Source organism: Bemisia tabaci, chromosome 1, assembly GCF_918797505.1.
Source record: "Bemisia tabaci chromosome 1, PGI_BMITA_v3".
Taxonomy (NCBI): Eukaryota; Metazoa; Arthropoda; class Insecta; order Hemiptera; family Aleyrodidae; genus Bemisia; species Bemisia tabaci.
In genome coordinates this window covers 83688102-83708373 of record NC_092793.1, presented here as the reverse complement: position 1 = coordinate 83708373, position 20272 = coordinate 83688102, and the positions used below count along the sequence as shown (strand labels likewise).

The following is a 20272-nucleotide window of genomic DNA, read 5'->3' as shown; positions in this document are numbered from 1 at the left end:
AGCAACAAAGTGAGAAAATAAAATTTCGTCATCCAATACAACCAAAACCTGGTGAGTCAATGAAAACAAACTTTTTTGAAGGGAATGCGCAAGCGCAGAGACATGTCTGCATAGAAAAATGCCCATTCTTAGGATTAAAATTGCTGATATTGTGTACACGTAACGGCGGGAATCTGCGCTATGCGTTCTGATGAAGGAGTTACATTATGATAACTTTGCTTAATATGAATTAAGGTGATAAATTTTACCGGGTACTTTCATTTTTACATAATACGCTGATATTGTGTACACGTAACGGCGGGAATCTGCGCTATGCGTTCTGATGAAGGAGTTACATTATGATAACTTCGCTTAATATGAATTAAGGTGATAAATTTTACCGGGTACTTTCATTTTTACATAATACATTACCTACATAATTTGGTGATAAGGTTTCATATTCTCGATGAGATTTTTCCTCTTTTTTGGTGATTAAGCCTTTACACTTACCAGTTGGGTCTGTGATGACTGTTGAAGGGATAGAGGAATCTGTGCGAGTGGAGGTGGGGGCAAAGGTCTTGACATAGGCAGAAGGGGAGCCTACAGCAGCCGTTGGCTCTGCGGAAGCAGAAGGGGAGGCACAAGAGGAGAAAGAAGAACTGCTACTCCGAGAGGCACGATACTGCGGCGTCGCACAGAGCAGGTCGTTCAGGATGTGGATGATTGTACTAATGTCTCTTTTTGGCCGCCCAAACCGATCTTGTAGAGCTGGATTTAGTGTCCCTGAAAAAAGCGGATGGTCAATTCTAAGTCGAATTCGCAGAAGAAATAAAAAACAAATCATGCACAGAATAATCATGGTGTCTGTAGGATTTTCATGAAAAAAAGAAAAAACTTTTACAAGTAAACAAAACTTTCAAAACCTTTTACCCCTCTTTAAACCTGTTTCTTGTTAGTGTATTTTCCGAAGGGAATACCTCCACTATTGCTATCTCCCTCATCGTGGGACTTGGAGCTGGGACAGTGTACGGAACACCGATCTTGAGTCATAGATCATGAATATATGTGCCATTCATTTTCTGTCACACACATACACACACCCCAACACACCCCCTCACACACACAAATGTGTTACGTTAAAAATGTAAAACTAGTTGAATTTTGTTGAAGTTTACCTCATTATAATGCAGGGACAGAGTTGGGCTGGTTCAGGATGATTTTAACGTTCACACTTAAAAAATATACCTAAACACCTTCTTGTCAGTCATCACGGCGTTTGCACATATTAGGTGAGGTAAGAGGATCACACTGAATAACAACAACTACTTGTTTTTTACAAACAGCGTCCCTGGTGGCTCCTAGAGTACCTTTATAGACAGAGTATGGCCATTCGTATCTTTTTACTACGGGAAAAGTGTTCCGCTTTTTGATTGGTTAACGAGTTTTTAGGCTTCATGATGCTCTTACGGCCGTAAATAAACAAACAAGATGGCGGCTCACCTTAACATCGATAAGAAGCTAAATTTCACAAAAATTTCAATTATGCGGCAGTAACAATTTAAACTAGCATATCTACGAATAGCACACGAAAAATGCATGAAAACATTGTTAAATCGCCTTTCACCTTTATCACAGGAGGATGTAAGATGTGCATAACCTCAATCTTGCTTGCTGATAACAGCCATCTTGTTTGTTTATTTACGGCCGTAAGAACATCGTATCAGCCTATTTTCACGCGACCAATGAAAAACCGGAAAAGAAATGGCCATACTCTGTCTATAAAGGTACTCTAGTGGCTCCAAGTCTCCAAGTAGGGGGACCGAGTTAAAATGAAACCCTTGTGACAAGCCAGGGACTAGTTCTATAGGGCCCTGGACTCCCGTATGAGCCAATGTAAAATTCATGAGCAGGTACTAGTGCTGCTATCTCGCGAAGGACCCTCGCCACTCACTGCTAATATCAGTTGGACTGCATTTTGCAATTTGGACCTGTAAATTCCAGCCCGGTTTAAAAACAACGTATGTGCCATTAGTTTCCCTATGCACATAAGTGTTTTTTCAGATGAGCCAGAATTTATAGGTCCAAATTTCAAAATGCAGTCTAGTTGTTGGACTTCACAAAAATCCGTAGGATCACGTATATCTGCCGAAAATCGAATTTTTCACCTCTACATTCAGTGCACCAGGCCCGCCCGTGGCGAAAGGGGTCGGAAAACGCCAAAAATATACTTACCTTTCAAGAATTCAGCCGCATTTTGTGACATTTTTCAATAATCGGCTTAACCTCACTTTTGGAGCGGGCGATGGATGAGTCAAGGTTCGGGGGGAAGGATCCTCAGAGTTTACTAGGGTCCTACGCGAGTACACGAGAATGCGCTGCAATCACCCGCTCACAACAGAACGGCGTCCTATAGAACTCGTCCCTGGACAAGCCTGCCTCGTCTCACGACGGGAATATTGTCAGTATTCTTAGGACAAACTAAATAAATACAAAGTGGAAGGTCCATACATTCTAAAAATGTTAAATTTAAGTAGGTTGGCTTCGGTTTCCTGCATCCTATAGCCGTTTGAGTTGCGGAACCTCAGTTGTGTGATACGGACTGAGTTGAGATTTTCTGCCCTTCTCTGCTGCCTGCTAGGAAACAGAGGTTTAGTTCTATGATGTTTTCCGAGTATGCGTCTGACGTAGAAAGTTATTCTGCATTAAAGATAATTTACCTGAACTCTGTTGATTGATATGTGTGACAGGAATAGTCAAAAGAGTAGAGAATTACTCATGTACTTCAACCGACGAACGTGAGCTTTTTTCAATTTTCTGAGCTTAAAGCGCCGGTTAATTTCTGAGTTTCTTGAAACAAAACTTTCAGCGTGTGTAGTCAGTGCCTTTTAATTGTTAAGACAAAATTGGAATACGTTAATTAGTTTTAGTACCGCAAGGGGCCAACATGGGGGAGGAGTTAATTTTGTCTACGCGGTAACTCGAGTGAAAATTAATATTTTGAGCTGAAATTTTGTTGGTAGATGCACCAATACTGGTTTCCGATCGAATTTTATCAAAATCGGCTTACGATTCCCGTCTAAAAGACAGTTAGCAGTTTTTATGGGTAAGAAGGGGGAGGAGAGTCGCGCTAAAACTCGTGGAAAAATTAATATTTTAAGCTAAGATTTAAATGGTAGTTAGAAGCCTACTAGGACTAGTTCCCTATAATATTTCAGTCAAATCAGCTCACAAGTTTGTGCAAGCGGCCATATATATTTTAATGGGGGGGGGGGGAGGGGGCATTGGTTGCGTGGAAACTCGAGAAATAATGAATATTTTGAACTGAAATTGATGATCGACCCGTGTCTCAATGATGGAATATTAAATGTGAAAACTCTCCGGAAAATACACGCATGCTGCGATAAATGCGCAGACTACAAAAAAGCTGGGCGGCAGGGTTTTTTTGATTGATATGGCTTGTTACGTTGATAAATTTAGACTGGTTTAAGAAAATTAAGTACGTTTCAACTACATTTACAGGTCAAACGAACCATGTATGTTAGCTCTAAGCCAGTTATTGGTCGGACTTGAATGAGTATTTGACAAACCTGAAAATGTTCCCGAATAAACACCTTTTCCATGGTGGTGCATACTTTCGATAATCGCTCCTTGTCGTCTACGCGAACTTGTAACCTCCTGCAACAGAAAAAAAATAATAATCTGTTACTGCGCGTAGCATTTTACACCTGGGTATCCACTAGAGCATTTTCGACGCACAATACATTACTCTATATGTATTACTCTATGTAAAGCTGCTGTTCCCACTCACTCTGCCCCCCCTAGATAAAAATTGGCCGAAGCGATTTCCTTTAAAATTGGTACACGCTTAGCTATTGTAATGAGGAGTTGATTAAAATGATTTCCTATTTTCTTGATTTTATTATTAAGAATCTCTGAGTTTTGGTGTTTAAACTCTTTTATTGTCTCTTTATATATCTCTTTATTGCAATTTCTAACTACTGAATTTATTAATTTTTATCATTATAATAAAATAAAAGTCAGAGTTTTTATATTTATCTCTTTATTTTTATTTATTCTGATTATTAATATTTTAGGTTTTCCCATTCAAATCCGCTGCCTCGGATGCCCGCAAGAGCGAAAAGTCATTTCTCCATATAGTATTACATTGGAGATACGCGGTTGTTTACGCGCATCGCGCCGAACAGGTTCAATCCTGTTGCGTGACGTCACTGCCTTATAGACGAAATTTAAGGTTTTAGGAGGTATTTTTCGACGAATGTTTGAGGAAAATGGTAAGCGGGGGTATTTTTCTCGGGGGATCTCGAATTTTTGGTCGGATTTTCAAAATCTCAAAATCCAAGATGGCGGCCGTGGCCTAAAATGCTAAGTCGGCTCCTGTTATACCGATTTTCGTGAAACTCGGTATCCAGGGGTATTTTTCGACGGGAAATTAGAATTTAAGGTCTGAATTTCAAAATTCAAAAATCCAAGATGACGAACGTGGTCTAAATTGCTATCTTGGCTTCCGATCCATCGATTTTTGTGAAATTCGGTATTAGGAGGTGTATTTCGACGGGAAATTAGAATTTTAGGTCCGATTTTCAAAATTCAAAAATGGCGAACGTGGTCTAAATTGTTATCTCGGCTTCCGATCCATCGATTTTTGTGAAATTCGGTATTAGGAGGTGTATTTCGACGGAAAACTCGCATTTTTGGTCAGATTTTCAACATTTCCAAATCCAAGATGGTGGCCCCGCACGAAAACGCGGTCTGGACTCCTAGAACATCAATTTCTGTAAAACTTGGTGAAAAAGAAGATTAAGACAAAGATGTTGTCTCCTCATCAATGTTAAAAACTGTGCGGAGCGAATCGCAAGTTCGTCGCGAAGCACGGGCGTCGAACTGGGGTCCAGGGGCACTCCCCGGCTAGACGTGTCAGCGAGCTAATCACGATTAGTTAATCATATAAAGCTACTGTACCGAGATTTCATCAACACTTAACAAAAAAACTGTCGGAGCAATTTCCTTCAAACTTGGCAAAAATGAGGCTAAGAACCACCTCTACATGCCTGAAAAATCAAATTTAGAAAAAATGCCGCTGAGGCCGAAGACAAAGAAAAGTTGTTTCTCCCTATACTAATGCATTGGGGATACGCGGTTGTTTACGCTAACCGCGCTGAACAGGTTCAATCCTGTCGCGTACTGTCGCGTGACGTCACAGCATTATAGACGAAATTTCAGGTTTTAGGGGGTATTTTTCGACGGATTTTTGTGAAACTTGGCCAACGATAGTCCTTTCCGACGGGGAACTCGAATTTTTGGTATTATTATGTTCTCGCATCTCAATTCACGGCTCGAGGCCGGCAGATATTTAGTCCTCCGCCGGCAATTCAATGCAAAGGAGAGTCCTTAAATTTAAAATTGAAGTTAAAAATTTGAAATTGGGATTAAAAATTTAAAATAGGAGTGAAAAATTGAAAATTGGGATTAAAACTTTATCATTGGGATAAAAAACTTAAAATTAGGGTTAAAACTTTAAGATTAAAGTTAAAAATTTAAAAGTTGAAGTTGAAATGCAGGTTAATTTTTCGATTAGTTGTAACTATCCATCACCCAGAACTCGCCTTACAATCCTGCAGTTCCCTAGCAAAGCTGCTTTCTGTAATTGTTGGTACAGCATCTCTCTAAGGTTGATCTTCCTAAGACTATCAAACAACTTCACAGGAATCTCCCCTGTTGCTCCAATTTCCAGAGGCACTTGATTTCGTCTGCCAAAGGCATGTACTTGCTTATCTTCTCAGCGTAAGCGCTCTGGGTATTAACTGCCAACGGCACAGCGACGTCAATTATAAAGGCAATTTTGGTATCCTTCAACGTGAGCACTATGTCTGGGAGGACAACGGGACCCTCAAATTCGGATTCCTTGGGGTCGATTACCCATGGATACACATTTTTTCCGAGTCTCTACGTCAATTTGACGAACTTGGATTTTTTTGGAAAAGGGCTCCGTCCCCCGCCTTTAGGGGCCCGTATTTTGGACACGGATGGGCCGATTTTGGATTTCTTTGTGTCGATTTAAGTTAAAAATTTCCGTACGTTCTGATTCCGATGAAATAATTTCAAAATGTTGACATAAACCTTGATTTTTGAAGTACCGACCCCCTTTTAGCCCCCAAGGGGCGCCAGGGGGGCTCTGGGACCATGAAATTCGGATTCCTCGGGGTCGATTCCCTATTCATCCCCGCGATCCTGGACTTCAAGCGACCCAAATTAACCGAAAAAAAGGCCTGGCGCGGTAGGTCTGGGCCACCCTGTATATCATTTTCTTTCACCTGGGGAGGTTCGAACTCATAGTAAGATTTCATGTCCGTTTCGTTGAGGTGTTCTTTAGCCAGTTCTTGATAAATTATCTTTGCCACAGAATTATGCCGCTCAAGGTATTGCTTTGGTGCCAAGTTGGAACATAGACCTAATATATGGTCGAGGGTTTTCTCTTTCGCTCCGCAAAAACAACACATGACGTTGTCGACCCTTACTTTCATTATCCGTTTTTGATACAATTTTGTCGGAACTACTTGATCGTGAATGGCAGCTATGAACCCTTCTGTTTCAACGAATAAACCTCCTGAGTGCAACCATGATTGCGAAGCTTTATTATCTATTTCTGAGTCTTCATGGAGTCTTTTAATGTACCGACCATGAAGAAGCTTAGCCTTCCACTGCTCGATTGTTTGTTCTGTGGTTGGGAGCGTTTCTACTGGGTTGAAGGTATGATCCTTCAAATTCAGAGGCGTGATGTTTTTATCTGCACGCGCCATGACCTGATGCAACTTGCTTTCTTTGGCTTTGTCAAGAAAGTACTTCCTTAGATTTTGAACTTGCTGATGGTGTCTGCGCATCGCACTTGGGATCCCTCTGCCCCCTTCCGCTCTCGGCAAGTGGAACCTTTCAACACAGCTTCTGGGGTGATGAGCACGATACTTCCGGAATTCCCTCCTCGTTGCAATGTCCAGGGCGTAAAGCTCAGTTTTGGACCAATTGAGAATGCCAAATGTGTAGGTCAGCAGTGAGGTAGCATACGTATTGATCGCGAGCGCTATATTACGTGCGGACAATTCAGATTTTAGTATTGACCTGAGTCTTCGCTTATAATCATCAGAGACTTGTTGTTTTGCATCTTTATGCTGGATTCCTCTCGCTTGCATGTACCCCAGGTACTTGTACTGATCATTCTCAAGCATACCTTCTATTTTCCCTTCTTGTCCCGCAGGCTCATAACCTTCGTGAGCTGACCAAACATCTTTGACTATGCTGCTTGTTTTACACTTATCGAGCCCGAACTTCATCTGGATGTCACTACTGAATTCTCCTACTGTATTTAACATCAAGTGTAGGTTCTCTTTTTGCCTGGAGAACAATTTCAAATCATCCATGTACCGCAAGTGTGATATATTGCAATCTCCGTAATTGCACCCCACCCTCAGACTGCCAAGCAACTTTCTCAGTGGACTCAAGGCTAGGCAGAACCACAGGGGACTTAGGGAATCTCCCTGGAAGATGCCGCGCCTGATGTCAATCGTCCCTATTTTCAGCTGTCGGCCGGGTGTGTTTAGACAGAGCTCGGTTTTCCAGCTTTTCATAGTTTGTGCTAAGAATTGTATGAGTTTCGGATTGATACCGTAAATTTCGAGGACCTCTAGCAACCAGGAGTGGGGAATGCTATCAAATGCCTTGTGGTAATCAATATAGGCCAAGAAAAGAGGTGCCTTTATGTTAATAGCGGTCTTAGTAATTACTGCATCAATTGTTAGTTGTTCTTTGCACCCTCTTGAGCCTTCACGACATCCTTTCTGCTCTTCCTCTAGTAACTTATTCTGCTCAAGATGTTTGTAGATCTTCTCTGAAATTACAGACGTTAACAGCTTGTAAACTGTGGGAAGACAGGTGATCGGCCGATACTTTGCAGGGTCATCTGAGTACCGCTTCGTTTTGGGTATTAAAAATGTGATTCCAGTTGTTAGGAATGCTGGCAGCTCTTCCGAGCATTGAAGGGTTTTTCCAAAACACCGAGCAAGTTGCTGGTGCGCCGATTTGAAGGATTTCAACCAGAAATTTTGGAGCTTGTCGGGGCCAGGGGCTTTCCAGTTCAGCAATTTTTTAAGGGCTTCCTCAACATCTGCTTCGCTTATCGTTTGCTCTGTCATTTCATCCTTGATGTTAACTTTGGACTTAACTTCCTCCAACCACTCTGCGTAGTTGTTGTGGTTGACTGGATTGCTCCATATATCTTGCCAGAAATCCCTGGTGATTTCAATGCTAGGCGTTTTGTCGTGCCCTATGTTTTCATCTGCTCCTTTAGGCTGCAGACTTCTGTAAAATGCACTTTGGCTTCTCTTGAATAACCCATTTGTTCCCGGCGCAAGTTACTCTTTTGGTACCTCTTTAGCTTCGCTGCTTGAACTTGTAATTTTTGTTTTAGAAGATCTAACACATCTGTTTCCGTGAGATTATCCTCGCTCCTGAGCTTTTCAAGAAGTTTTTTACCCATCTTTTCGACTTATTGGCTTAGGTGTGGTCTTAAGTGCTCGGTAAGAATGCCTGTGTCTTTCCTGAGGTCTTTGATTGTCCTCTGTATCCTGGCTTCCCATGCTGCTTTCCTATTCTTTTAGCCACGACCGCTGCCTTCTTGTAATCCATCGATTTTCTGGTGATTGAGGAACAGAACTGTCGCAGCTCCTAGGAAAAGCAGTGTGTGTATGCAATTCTTGGAGTGACGTCTCACCAGTAATGATGTTCCTCAGTATGTCATTGATTTCAGCTATGATTTTTTCAGTAAACGGCTTATTGAAAAGTCGTGGGAGTCTGGGTCTACTCGCAGGCTCTGGATGCTTGAACTGTGACAGGAACTTTTTTAACACCTCTGTGACTTTGGGAGACGAACTGGTTGGGTTTTCAGCTCTTGCTCTTTTCTGCGCAAATGCAGCACGTATCTCTACTCCTCTGGATCCTGCCGAACTCTCTGCACTAGCCACTACTTGGGTAGCACCCCTCAAATTTCCTTGCTCCATTCTCTCCGATTCTAGAAGCTGCAGTTTGTTGGCGTCCTCCCTCTTGATTCGATTTATGTTAGCCTCAAAGAGAAGTTTGTTGGCAAAAATTGATCTCCTTTGGTCCAATATGTTCTGAATCGACTTGCTCCTCAGTTCAGGGAACCTTTCAAGCACCATTCTATGAAAATCTCCACTATAGGGTAGGTCAGTAGTTTCGTTCCGAGTGATTTCGAAGTAACAGCGCACTATGTGCTCGTTCATTTCTTTGGTCCACTTGGTTCGCCTTCGTCCTGGAACGGGAAGAGTTGTAGGTGCGGCTATCACTACGACTGCAGGTGGCTGATTACTCGCGGGCGTTACTTCCTGGGGTTTGCTTCCTATATTCTGCATCTCTTTTGCTACTTCTTCTTTGATTTGATTAAGTCTGTCTGGAGCTACGCGTAGCTTATTGACTATTGATCGCCGTTGTCGTAACAAGTGCTGCACTGTTAGATGTTGCAGCTCCAGAAAACGACCCAATACTTTCCAATGCAGCGCTGCTCCATTAGGTTCTCTCGTTGACCAGAGGCGGATCCAGCAATTTGGTAACACCGGATTTCCTCCATTTAAACTTGTGTTAAATAATCGATTCTTGTCGGTGCACCTGGCCCCTCCAAGAATCGATACATTTCCATAGGTTTCAATGGAGGAAAGACAGTATTGCCATTTGCTGGATCCGCCAATTCAAAATAACACCGAATAATAACACAAAAAAGCACACTTTTAAAGTTTTGATAAAATATGATCCGAGAGGTGGTGTACAACATTTCAGCCCAGGATCATGATGACATCATAAGTTACTCATATGACCCAAAAATCAGCGAAAATGCATGGACCGAACATACGCTCGGCGATTAAAGACAGTCGACTCGAGTTGCTTGTTTTCGGAAGCGGTCGGTCGGGGTTGCAACGCGCAGCGCAGTTTCAGCTCGAGGCAACCTGCACTCATATACGCAGCGTCCCCTGTGCCCAGTACAGGAAACCAACTCTGCCGTGCTAAGAAAGAACGCCGTATGAACATTCGAGAGTTGCCAAATTTCCTTCGATAAGATGTTTATTTTTGGGGCAAGTTATTCACATTTTTCCTTGAAATTTTCAGGAACTTTAGATGAAACTAGCTGCTTCAGCTCGATACGCTCGCTTGCGCCGCTAGCCGGTGGCTTCGCCCCCTGGACCCCCAGTCACTCGCTCCGCGAGTGAATGTTGGCTCGCAAAGCGAGCCAAATTTTGCTACTACGAGTAAATAGTGGACTTCCTGAAGGCAAAATTATAAATTCAAAAACAAAGAAGAAGAAACTAATAATGATAACCACCTACTTCTAGAAAAAGAAACATCCTTGAAAAATAAAAAACAATCCTGGAAAAAAATCAAAACACTTTGTGGAAATTTAACGCTGCGAAAGGGTGAAGATTAATTACCGATTCTCTTGGAAGAACACATGAGCTGCTGTAGAATAGTTAACTATTAATAAAGCCTGTGCTGCCGTAAAAAGGAAAATTATCTTCTGAAAAATACACATCAAAATTAAGTAATTTTCATGTAAAAAAAAACTAAAGACAAAATCAAGTGGCAAAACTCCGGACGCACTAATAAGAAATCTGGACAAACCGAGAACTGATTATGAGCAATGCGACGGACGAAATGCGTAGCAGGTGTTCCGAGTCAGACGGCATAAGGAAGGGAGGTATACTGCCACAGGACCCATGCCAGAATAGAAAGGTGACACCTGTTAACGGTAGGTAGGGATGGGCTTACGTGGAGAGGGAAACGGAAAATCAAAGGGTGGGAGGCCCCCCAACCATATGACTCGTCCAGCGGCAAAAAGGCAAATATGTCGTTATCAAACCGAGGTAAATTTTGCAGCATCGGTCGCGCAAATCGAAAAACCAAGGGGTGCCTGCACATTTACAGCTTAAGAGCTTTCATTTAAAACAAATCCGAGGAAAATCGGTCCAGTAGTTTCCAAGATCGAATTAGGACAAACTGTCCAGCGGCAAAAAGGCAAATATGTCGTTATCAAACCGAGGTAAATTTTGCAGCATCGGTCGCGCAAATCGAAAAACCAAGGGGTGCCTGCACATTTACAGCTTAAGAGCTTTCATTTAAAACAAATCCGAGGAAAATCGGTCCAGTAGTTTCCGAGATCGAATTAGGACACACCGTCCAAAGTGAAGGAGGACAAAAAAAGCCTTGGGATATTAAATATATAAAGCTCCAAGACCTCCTAATTTTGCGAAACTGGTAACGCTTAGTTCCAGCGTTCTACCGGGCCGATTTTCATGATTTTTGCGGCTATCGACGGGCAATTGTCTCTAGATAAGCCAACTTTTTTCAGATTTTCAAAATATGGCCCAGGTTTTTTTATATTACGTGGTAAAGTTGCGAATTCTCCCATTTAAACAATGTAAATTTATACTTTTTGTCATAGTTCGTTTGAGCGTTCTACCGGGCCGATTTCCATGATTTTTGCGTAAATCGACGGGTAATAGGCCCTAGATGAGCCCGCTGTAATCAGATTTTGGAAAAAGGACCCTGGTTTTTTTAAAATCACGTTATAAAAGTGAGTGAGTTTACAGAATGCTCCGGGACTGCTACCGCTATGCGCGGGAGGATGCGCAGTGGTCAAGGAGGTTGCGCAGTAGCTGTGTAGCCTGCGCATCAGCTCTACACTTATCTACACAAGATTCGCGCTGCAGTCCGTACGTCCAGCGGTGGCCGAGTCATCTAAGACGTCAAATGCGTCCACTATGGACTCGGTGTGGGTTCGATTCCCGACTCATGATAACTTGATTATTACCTGACTATCGTTGATCATTGTTTTACCGCAATAATTCATCAAGCAGTCATTCCAAAACGCGTCCTTTTAATTTTAAAGTAATTTTAAGTAAAGTTTAAAATTAAAGTATACCTCATATCGTAATTTTTTAGGGGAAAAATAAAACTAACACTGATAGGAGGGTAAAAATAGGGCCGCGAAGCAGCCCATTGATGGCGCGGAGCGCCTTCAGGGGGTTGGGCCGCGTAGCGGCCAGGGGGCGTAGCCCCCTAGTTAAATATATAAGCTCCAAGACCTCCTAATTTTGCGTAACTGGTGACGCTTAGTTCCAGCGTTCTACCGGGCCGATTTTAATGATTTTTGCGGCTATCGACGGGCAATTGTCTCAAGATAAGCCAACTCTTTTCAGATTTTCAAAATATGGTCCAGGTTTTTTTATATCAAGTGGTAAAGTTGCGAATTCTCCCATTTAAACAATGTAAATTTATACTTTTTGTCATAGTTCGTTTGAGCGTTCTACCGGGCCGATTTCTATGATTTTTGCGTAAATCGACAGGTAATAGGCCCTAGATGAGCCCGCTCTAATCAGATTTTGGAAATGGGGCCCAGGTTTTTTTAAAATCAAGTTATAAAATTGAGTGAATTTACGGAATTCTCCGGGACTGCTACCGCTATGCGCGGGAGGTTGCGCAGTAGCTGGGTAGCCTGCGCATCAGCTCTATACTTATCTACAGAAGATTCACGCCGATTATCACCATACGAGCGGTGGCCGAGTCGTCTAAGATGTCGGATGTGTCCACTAAGATCACGATGTTGGTTCGGTCCCCGACACCTGATTATCATTTTTCGTTGTTTTACTGCAATATTTCATCAAGCAGTCATTCCAAAACGCGTCATTTTGACTTCAAAAACATTTTTTTTCTTTATTCATTAAGACCAAAAATTATTTCATTCTGAAAGTAAAGTAGGTATACCTCATATCGTAATTTTTTAGGGGAAAAATAAAACTAACACTGATAGAAGGTAAAAATAGGGCCGCGAAGCGGCCCATTGGTGGCGCGGAGCGCCTTCAGGGGGCTGGGCCGCGTAGCGGCCAGGGGGCGTAGCCCCCTAGTTAAATATATATATAGATTGCGAACGAAATTATCTGAAAAATTGAAGTAAAAATATTCATATGTTTACCAGGATATTCGTGTCTTATCAAGGGAAATATGGCAACGCTTGGAGGTTCACACGGCGTTCTTCCTTAGCACAGCAGAACTGCGCGTTTGAACCCCGACCGGCCGCTTCCGAAAACCAGATACTCGGGTTGGCTGTCTTTAATCTTCGAGCGCGTGTTTGATTTTTGAATTTTTGCCGGTTTTTGAGTCATACGAGTAACTTATGATGTCATCATGATTCCGGGCTGAAATGTTGTACACGAGCTCTCGGGTCATATTTTTCTCAAAACTTTAAAAGTGTGCTTTTTTGAGTTAATAACAATTTAAATCAAAACATTTTTTCCAAAGAAAACCTTGAGTTCAGTCATAATGAGTTGTATGTTGCCTTAAAGTACACCGTAAGAGCTTTCAAACGGCACCAGGACCAGTGTTCTAAGAGAAATATTGGCGGAAATGTAGACCTTTTCAGTTGGTCATCCTCAGGAAAACTGGCAATTTGCAGAAACTTCAAACCCCCATAAAAGAGGGTTATGCAAAACGGCCAAAAAATGACCCCGCGGGGATTGTACGAAACTTTGTGGGATGATTGTATAGGTCATTTTGGGCCTGCATCTGGCTGCTTTTAGGCGAAAACCGCAGGGAAACAGCGTTGCCATTTTTTAAAGTCGTAACCTTCAAACACCCATAACTTTCGCAAAAATGCAGTTACAGAGCTCGTATTTATACCAAAAAATGCGGAAAATTTTGTTCTACCGACCAACGTAAAGAAAATTTTTATTTGAGTCCACTGTTGCCACGTTTTGGCCATTTTTTTAATTTTCATAATGATTAAAAATCACGTTATCGCCTAAAAGTGTGTTTGCAGTTGGTGGGGATTGAATAAAAACCTGTCGGAATTATTGCTCGTTCGATTCCGCATCCATTGATATGTTTTACTTTTCTAAGAGGCTTAGGGAATCCAAGTTACAGCGATTTAAAAATTCGGCAACACGCCCGACGCCCGATTTTGATGCTCGTTAAGGTACGTTTCGCGACTCCGTGTTGAAGGAGAACGCCTAGATAAAACAAAATTCGAAGAGCCAGTTCATGTTTTACGCTTTTTTGAAACTTTCACGTCATTTTTAGAAATTCAAGTAGCGGCGGTGTTGCCGGTTTTCAATGAAAACCACCGCTGCGATCACAATTGAAAGTAGCACTCATTTAATCACGTCTAGCTACATAGTTTATCCTAAACTGACCATTTGCAACATGATGTTAACAACGTCGCCTAATTTCCGTCGGAATTCGCGTAGAGGCGGGGTTGCCAGTTTTCAAGGAAACCGCCGCCGCAATCACAAAAAAAATGTATCACTCATTAAATCACGTCCAGCCTTATTCTGTAGTTGGAATTGTCGATTTATCGAATCGATGGTTTCTTCTATCTCTTTGCAATGGCACTGGTGTCCGACAGTAACGAGGTATCGAAATTTAAGGCTACCGAATCACCCGAGCGGTCTGATGATTAGTTTTGGAAAGGGACCTAGATCCATCGATCTTGATCTCGATACAATATCGAAAACCGGCAACACCGCCGCTACTTGAATTTCTGAAAATGACGTGAAAGTTTCAAAAAAGCGTAAAACATGAACTGGCTCTTCGAATTTTGTTTTATCTAGGCGTTCTCCTTCAACACGGAGTCGCGAAACGTACCTTAACGAGCGTCAAAATCGGGCGTCGGGCATGTTGCCGAATTTTTAAATCGCTGTAACTTGAATTTCCTAAGCCTCTCAGAAAAGTATAACATATCAATGGATGCGGAATCGAACGAACAATAATTCCGACAGGTTTTTATTCAATCCCTACCAACTGCAAACACACTTTTAGGCGATAACGTGATTTTTAATCATTATGAAAATTAAAAAAATGGCCAAAACGTGGCAACAGTGGACTCAAATAAAAATTTCCTTTACGTTGGTCGGTAGAACAAAATTTTCCGCATTTTTTGGTATAAATACGAGCTCTGTAACTGCATTTTTGCGAAAGTTATGGGTGTTTGAAGGTTACGACTTTAAAAAATGGCAACGCTGTTTCCCTGCGGTTTTCGCCTAAAAGCAGCCAGATGCAGGCCCAAAATGACCTATACAATCATCCCACAAAGTTTCGTACAATCCCCGCGGGGTCACTTTTTGGCCGTTTTGCATAACCCTCTTTGAACATATCGTCAAAACAACTAAAACTAATGACTTTTTGAAAGGTTTGTTGGAGAGAATGAGCGTACCAAGTTCCATCAAAATAAGACAGTACGAAAAACGGACCAAAACTTCGGGGGTTTTTTTTTGGCTTCGATCAACTTAAACTATAATTTCAAACACAAATTGATTGCGGTGGACGCATGGGTCGTAATACAGTGTGTTGGAGTTTTTTTTTAACGCACGTTGGCAAAAAACTCCAACATACAATTTCAAACACTCTACATGGAATGACTTTTTTTCCATAAACGGCACCATTTTCAAGATGATCGATGATAAAAATCGTCCGTACCAACTTAAGTGCGTCATCGACAGAATCCAAGATTCCCGAAATGCGACCACCTCCTTTGTTTTCCCTATGTACCAGTCGCACGGGTGCAACTATTTACAGCTTCTCATTGTGCTGGTGCAATCGTGCGCACATCAGAAATGTTCAAAACGGTAGCTCAAAGGAAGCTTGTGGCTGGAGTGCATCTCAACCGACGATGAACAAAATCTGTTCGCGCGTTTATAATATCAACAAATATGAACTGTGGTAGCCCCGATAAGAGTACAAAGAGTAATCGGAGGGAAAGAAGGCTAAATGTAAAATACTCCCGTAGGACCTTTCGGCCGGTGTCTATGACTGTTCCTTACCAACTGCTGAAAGAAACACATGTATAATTAGCTAAAATTAAATTTGAGGTTGCAAACTACCACATACTTAAGAAGGAGGAGTGATCAGCCCTGGTTCAAAATGGGCTTGGAAATTTTTTGTGTTCATTGTACTTGATTTACGTTAAATTTTCATGAAGAAACATGTACACAGTACATTCTAGTCCTTAGTTTCTTACACTGTCTGGTGGTCCTTGGCGAAACGCTTTGAATCTCACGCACAGTGGAAAAAATCTTCCACCCGCTTACGTTTTTCGTCTCCTCCCAGGAAGAACCTAATCAAGCATCTTCTTTGGCGGCCCTTCTACAGTCATCCAGTTAACAGGACCATACCATGCTAGCGGTATGGTCATAACATCGAATATAATGTCATATTCGGCTCCCATGATCCGATCATGATCTGATCGCGGACTCGATTCCTTTTAGAAATTCCTGCTGACCTCCACCACAAATCCATCCCCGTTGCTCTTAGCAAATCCCGAGTCCGTTTCTTCAGCTGCCAAAATTTACTTACATATGTTAGGATATACCGTTCACTACCGGGATATAGATTCTGATCTTGTTTCCCGTTAATGTTTTATAGCCGCTTTTATACAGCAGCTCCCCATTCTGCGCCCAATCGCTATTACCTTCTCTTCTCTCAGGGATCATCACACAATGGACATCTTCTATTTTCCTCCTTCACTCCCAATAGCCAATCTTTCACGCGAGGTCCACGCCATCTCCTCGGGCGACCGATCAATCCTTCCCACATGACCATATCAGACCAAAGCAACAGCTGGAACCAATATCATGCACAATGTCATTCTCCACCTCATTATCTCATGCGCCTCTTCATTTTGTGATTTGCTCCCTTTTCGAAATTCCAGCAGACATTCGATAAAAATTCACCTCGATTATCCTTCGAATTTGGTCCTCTCCTATTGTCCCCACACCTCACTCCCGTAAATTATAATTCTCTTCACAAGGACGTTGTAAATTCTTCTTTTATTCTCCTTGAAAATACTCAGGTTTCAGAGAACCCCATTCAGCATCGCAATTACTCTCCTGCCCAGTAGAGTTTAATATTTAAAAGCCGATTACGCCATAGTATATTTCGTCTTTAAATTGTTTCCAGAAAAATTCTCGAAACCTGAAAATAATTTTTGTAAAATATTAAACTTCCGCTCGAACACGCACTTATTACCTTGTCCTTACGAGCGCGGTTCGCGGAAATTCGGGCTAATATGTTTCAGGAACTTATGATAACTCAGGTATAGCTGAGCTGCTATTCCGCGAAACCCAAGTTCGTGGAGGTAATTCGTCCACACTCGGCTCGTGTGGACAAGGTCTAATATTGGTAGCCAATTAATGTCAGCTGCTAATATATATGAATCAATCAACGATATCTCTAGGGCCAATCACGTAGAGGCGCGTAAAAGCTGGGCGTTCCTACGTTTAGATCCACCGTGCGGCGGATGTGGAGGTAGAGCGGTAAGCGATACGGTAAAATACGGTGCGGTGCGGCGACTGTGTCCTTCTTTCGGATGTGGGTCGCGCCCGCCGTCGGCGTCACGCTGTCGACGGTCTAGCGGTATCGCCGGCAACCTACAAGGATCTCCAACCGACCCCTCTCTCCGAGAGTTCGCGACGTGGAACGGGCGAGGGTCGCCCCCTCCGCCTGGTACCCCAGTTTTCTTCCAGTCAGTCGACTGATTCTAGCGTCTCCGATCTTCTTTAGTGGTCGATGCGCTACCGCGTAATAACTCCAAGCGGTGAGTCGCGAAGGGCACAACCTGGAGGGAGGGAGGATGGGTTGATGTTCAACCCGCGGACCGTTTGTCTTCATGGCATTGCCACGGCTAGCATTACTCTCGACTCGGTTCTCACTGAACGAAAATATTCTGGTTGTAAATGTGACGGGGATCATCACTGCCGTTTGAACGTGGAGCCAGTGGTACAGCATGTTCTCAATCACGCGATCATGATTGCAAGGCCACTTGCGGGGGATTTAGAGAGGGCTGTAGAAATTGGTGAAGGCTTTTCTTCTTCTTTCTTTTAACCAATCTCGATTGTAGAAACGCAAATACGGTGTTCAATCAGGCTGTTATATGTGTTGGAAATCGTTCAAGCACGCTAATTTTTGGAGGAAAGAAACTGTTAGCGCGTTGTTTTGTGTCGAGGTGTAATAAAGCTCTTGCACGTGGGAGGGATTTGCGATTTCAGTAGTTTTTTTTGCGTAAAATTTCGCGAGAAAAAATATGGTGCCACTGATTTTCTCAGAGATGAACTCCAAAGCTCAAAAAAGATCTCTGCGTTGGGGCCGTAATGGAGGGGATATCCCACGCCACTTTCAGATTCCCGCGCTATATCAAATCAGACTCTCCATGACCAGATAGAAAGCAAGTACATACAGGGTGTCCCAAAAATCCCTTCCACCCCTTCTAAAATTTTACCAAATTTTGGGGATGTTCATCGATCAATGTTAGCTTCTTTTGGGGCCACCCAAAATTTTCGGGTCCCCCCAAAATTTTCGGGTCCCCCCGTGGGGAGGGGCTGCGGACCCCAACTTTTTTTTCAAAAAGCAACCCCCCCTTTTGTGACACATCAATCGAAAGAAGATAAAAAAAAGAAAATTTTTGGCGCAAACCGCTTTTCAAAAATTAATTTTAGACAAAATGGCGGCCGGTCATAATTCAAAATAATGGAAATTTGACATTTCCATTTTTTTGACGGATTGGGACGAAAATTGGTATCCGAAGGTTTTTTGGGACGAGGAAAATGATTCTGGCGGCATTAGTTTTCCGGACACCCTGTCCTTCTCAAAATGGCGGCGGTCAAAATGGCGACCTGCAGCGGTAAGGGAATATTTAGGCTGTTTATCGGTGGATTTCCTTGGAACTTGGTATTGGGGAGTATTTCGGCATGAGAAAAACGAATCTTTCATTGGATTTTTGAAATGCTGAATAACTTCAAAATGGCGGAAACTTGGAATTACAGACGTTTAGGGTTGGATTTGCATGAAACTCGGCCGCCATTTTGAAAGTAGGCAACATTTCAAACATTTAAAGCAAGAGTCATTCTTGGCGAATCCAAAACCAACAAAAACCCGAGTTTGATGCAAATCCAACCCTAAACGTCTGTAATTCCAAGTTTCCGCCATTTTTTGGCGCCATTTTGAAGTTATTTAGCATTTCAAAAATCTAATGAAAGATTCGTTTTTCTCATGCCGAAATACCCCCCAATACAGAGTTCCATGCAAATCCACCGATAAACAGCCTAAATATTCTCTTACCGCTCCAGGCCGCCATTTTGACCGCCGCCATTTTGAAAAGGACAGGGTGTCCGGAAAACTAATGCCGCCAGAATCGTTTTCCTCGTCCCAAAAAACCTTCGGATACCCGTTTTCGTCCCAATCCGTCAAATAAACGGAAATGTCAAATGTCCATTATTTTGAACTTTGACCGGCCGCCATTTTGTCAAAAATTAAGATTTTGAAAAGCGGTTTGCGCCAAAAATTTTCTTTTTTTATCTTCTTTCAGTTAATGTGTCACAAAGGGGGGGTTGCTGTTTGAAAAAAAAAGTTGGGGTTCGCAGCAAAAGTAGCTAACATTGATCGATGAACATCCCCAAAGTTTCTTCTCAAAATATTGATTAGATAAATTTTAGAGGGGGAGGAAGGGACTGTTGGGATATCCTGTATGCAGGGCTGTGGTGTTTTCACTTTTGGAGTCCTCAAAGGAAGTGGGAACCATGCTAATGTATTTGCTCCCTATCTTTCCATAGAAAGTTTAACTTAATGTAGAGGTGGACACTCGGGATAGCGTGGGAATGCTTCAACGCTTCAACTTTGAGAACTATTTTGTAGTTCTGGAGTTTATATCAGCGAAAACCAATCGCACCACCGTCTTGGCGGAATTTTACAAAGGAATCAGTACTTAAATCGCAAACTGAAATGGGCAAGAGCTCCAATACTGCTCCATCATAGCAAAACATCATAGTGTGCGAAAAACAAATTATAAACTGAGAAAGGGTGAGAACTCACTGCAACCATGCGTGAAGCTAGGTCCCTTTAGACCACCTTCATAGTGAGAGTGTGGCCCAGAGACAAGATACCCTCTACTGGTATCTGGGCATTGGCCGTGGTGGAAGCTTTTACTTTCGGGACTTCAACATTCAGCTGTTGATCTACCTACTGGATCAATGGTTAAACAACGAGTTGGGAGTTGGACGGTCAAGCAAATTTTTTAAGGGCCGCTCAGAGTTGGATGTATAAATGCGACTTGGGCCACTGACAAGTCAACCCAATACAAATTGGTGCAGTCCATGATATTGAGCGTGATACTTTTTGGAGGGAACGCAAAATGAGATTATACTTTTCTTAATTTTTACGATATTATAATTAT

At 42.4% G+C, this 20272-nt stretch overlaps 1 protein-coding gene across 2 annotated transcripts in view; it reads right to left on the bottom strand.

Annotated features, from left to right (window-relative positions):
* The window catches only part of stx (ubiquitin-like domain-containing protein stuxnet), a 132806-nt gene that overhangs the window by 7201 nt on the left and 105333 nt on the right, over nucleotides 1-20272 (bottom strand). For both annotated transcript variants that reach the window (XM_019041819.2, XM_019041820.2), the window contains 2 exons: nucleotides 3567-3654; nucleotides 490-762 (listed from right to left, as the gene is read on the bottom strand). In XM_019041819.2, coding sequence (XP_018897364.2) covers nucleotides 490-762; nucleotides 3567-3654 — 361 coding nt within the window. The remainder of the gene's footprint in view (nucleotides 1-489; nucleotides 763-3566; nucleotides 3655-20272) is intronic.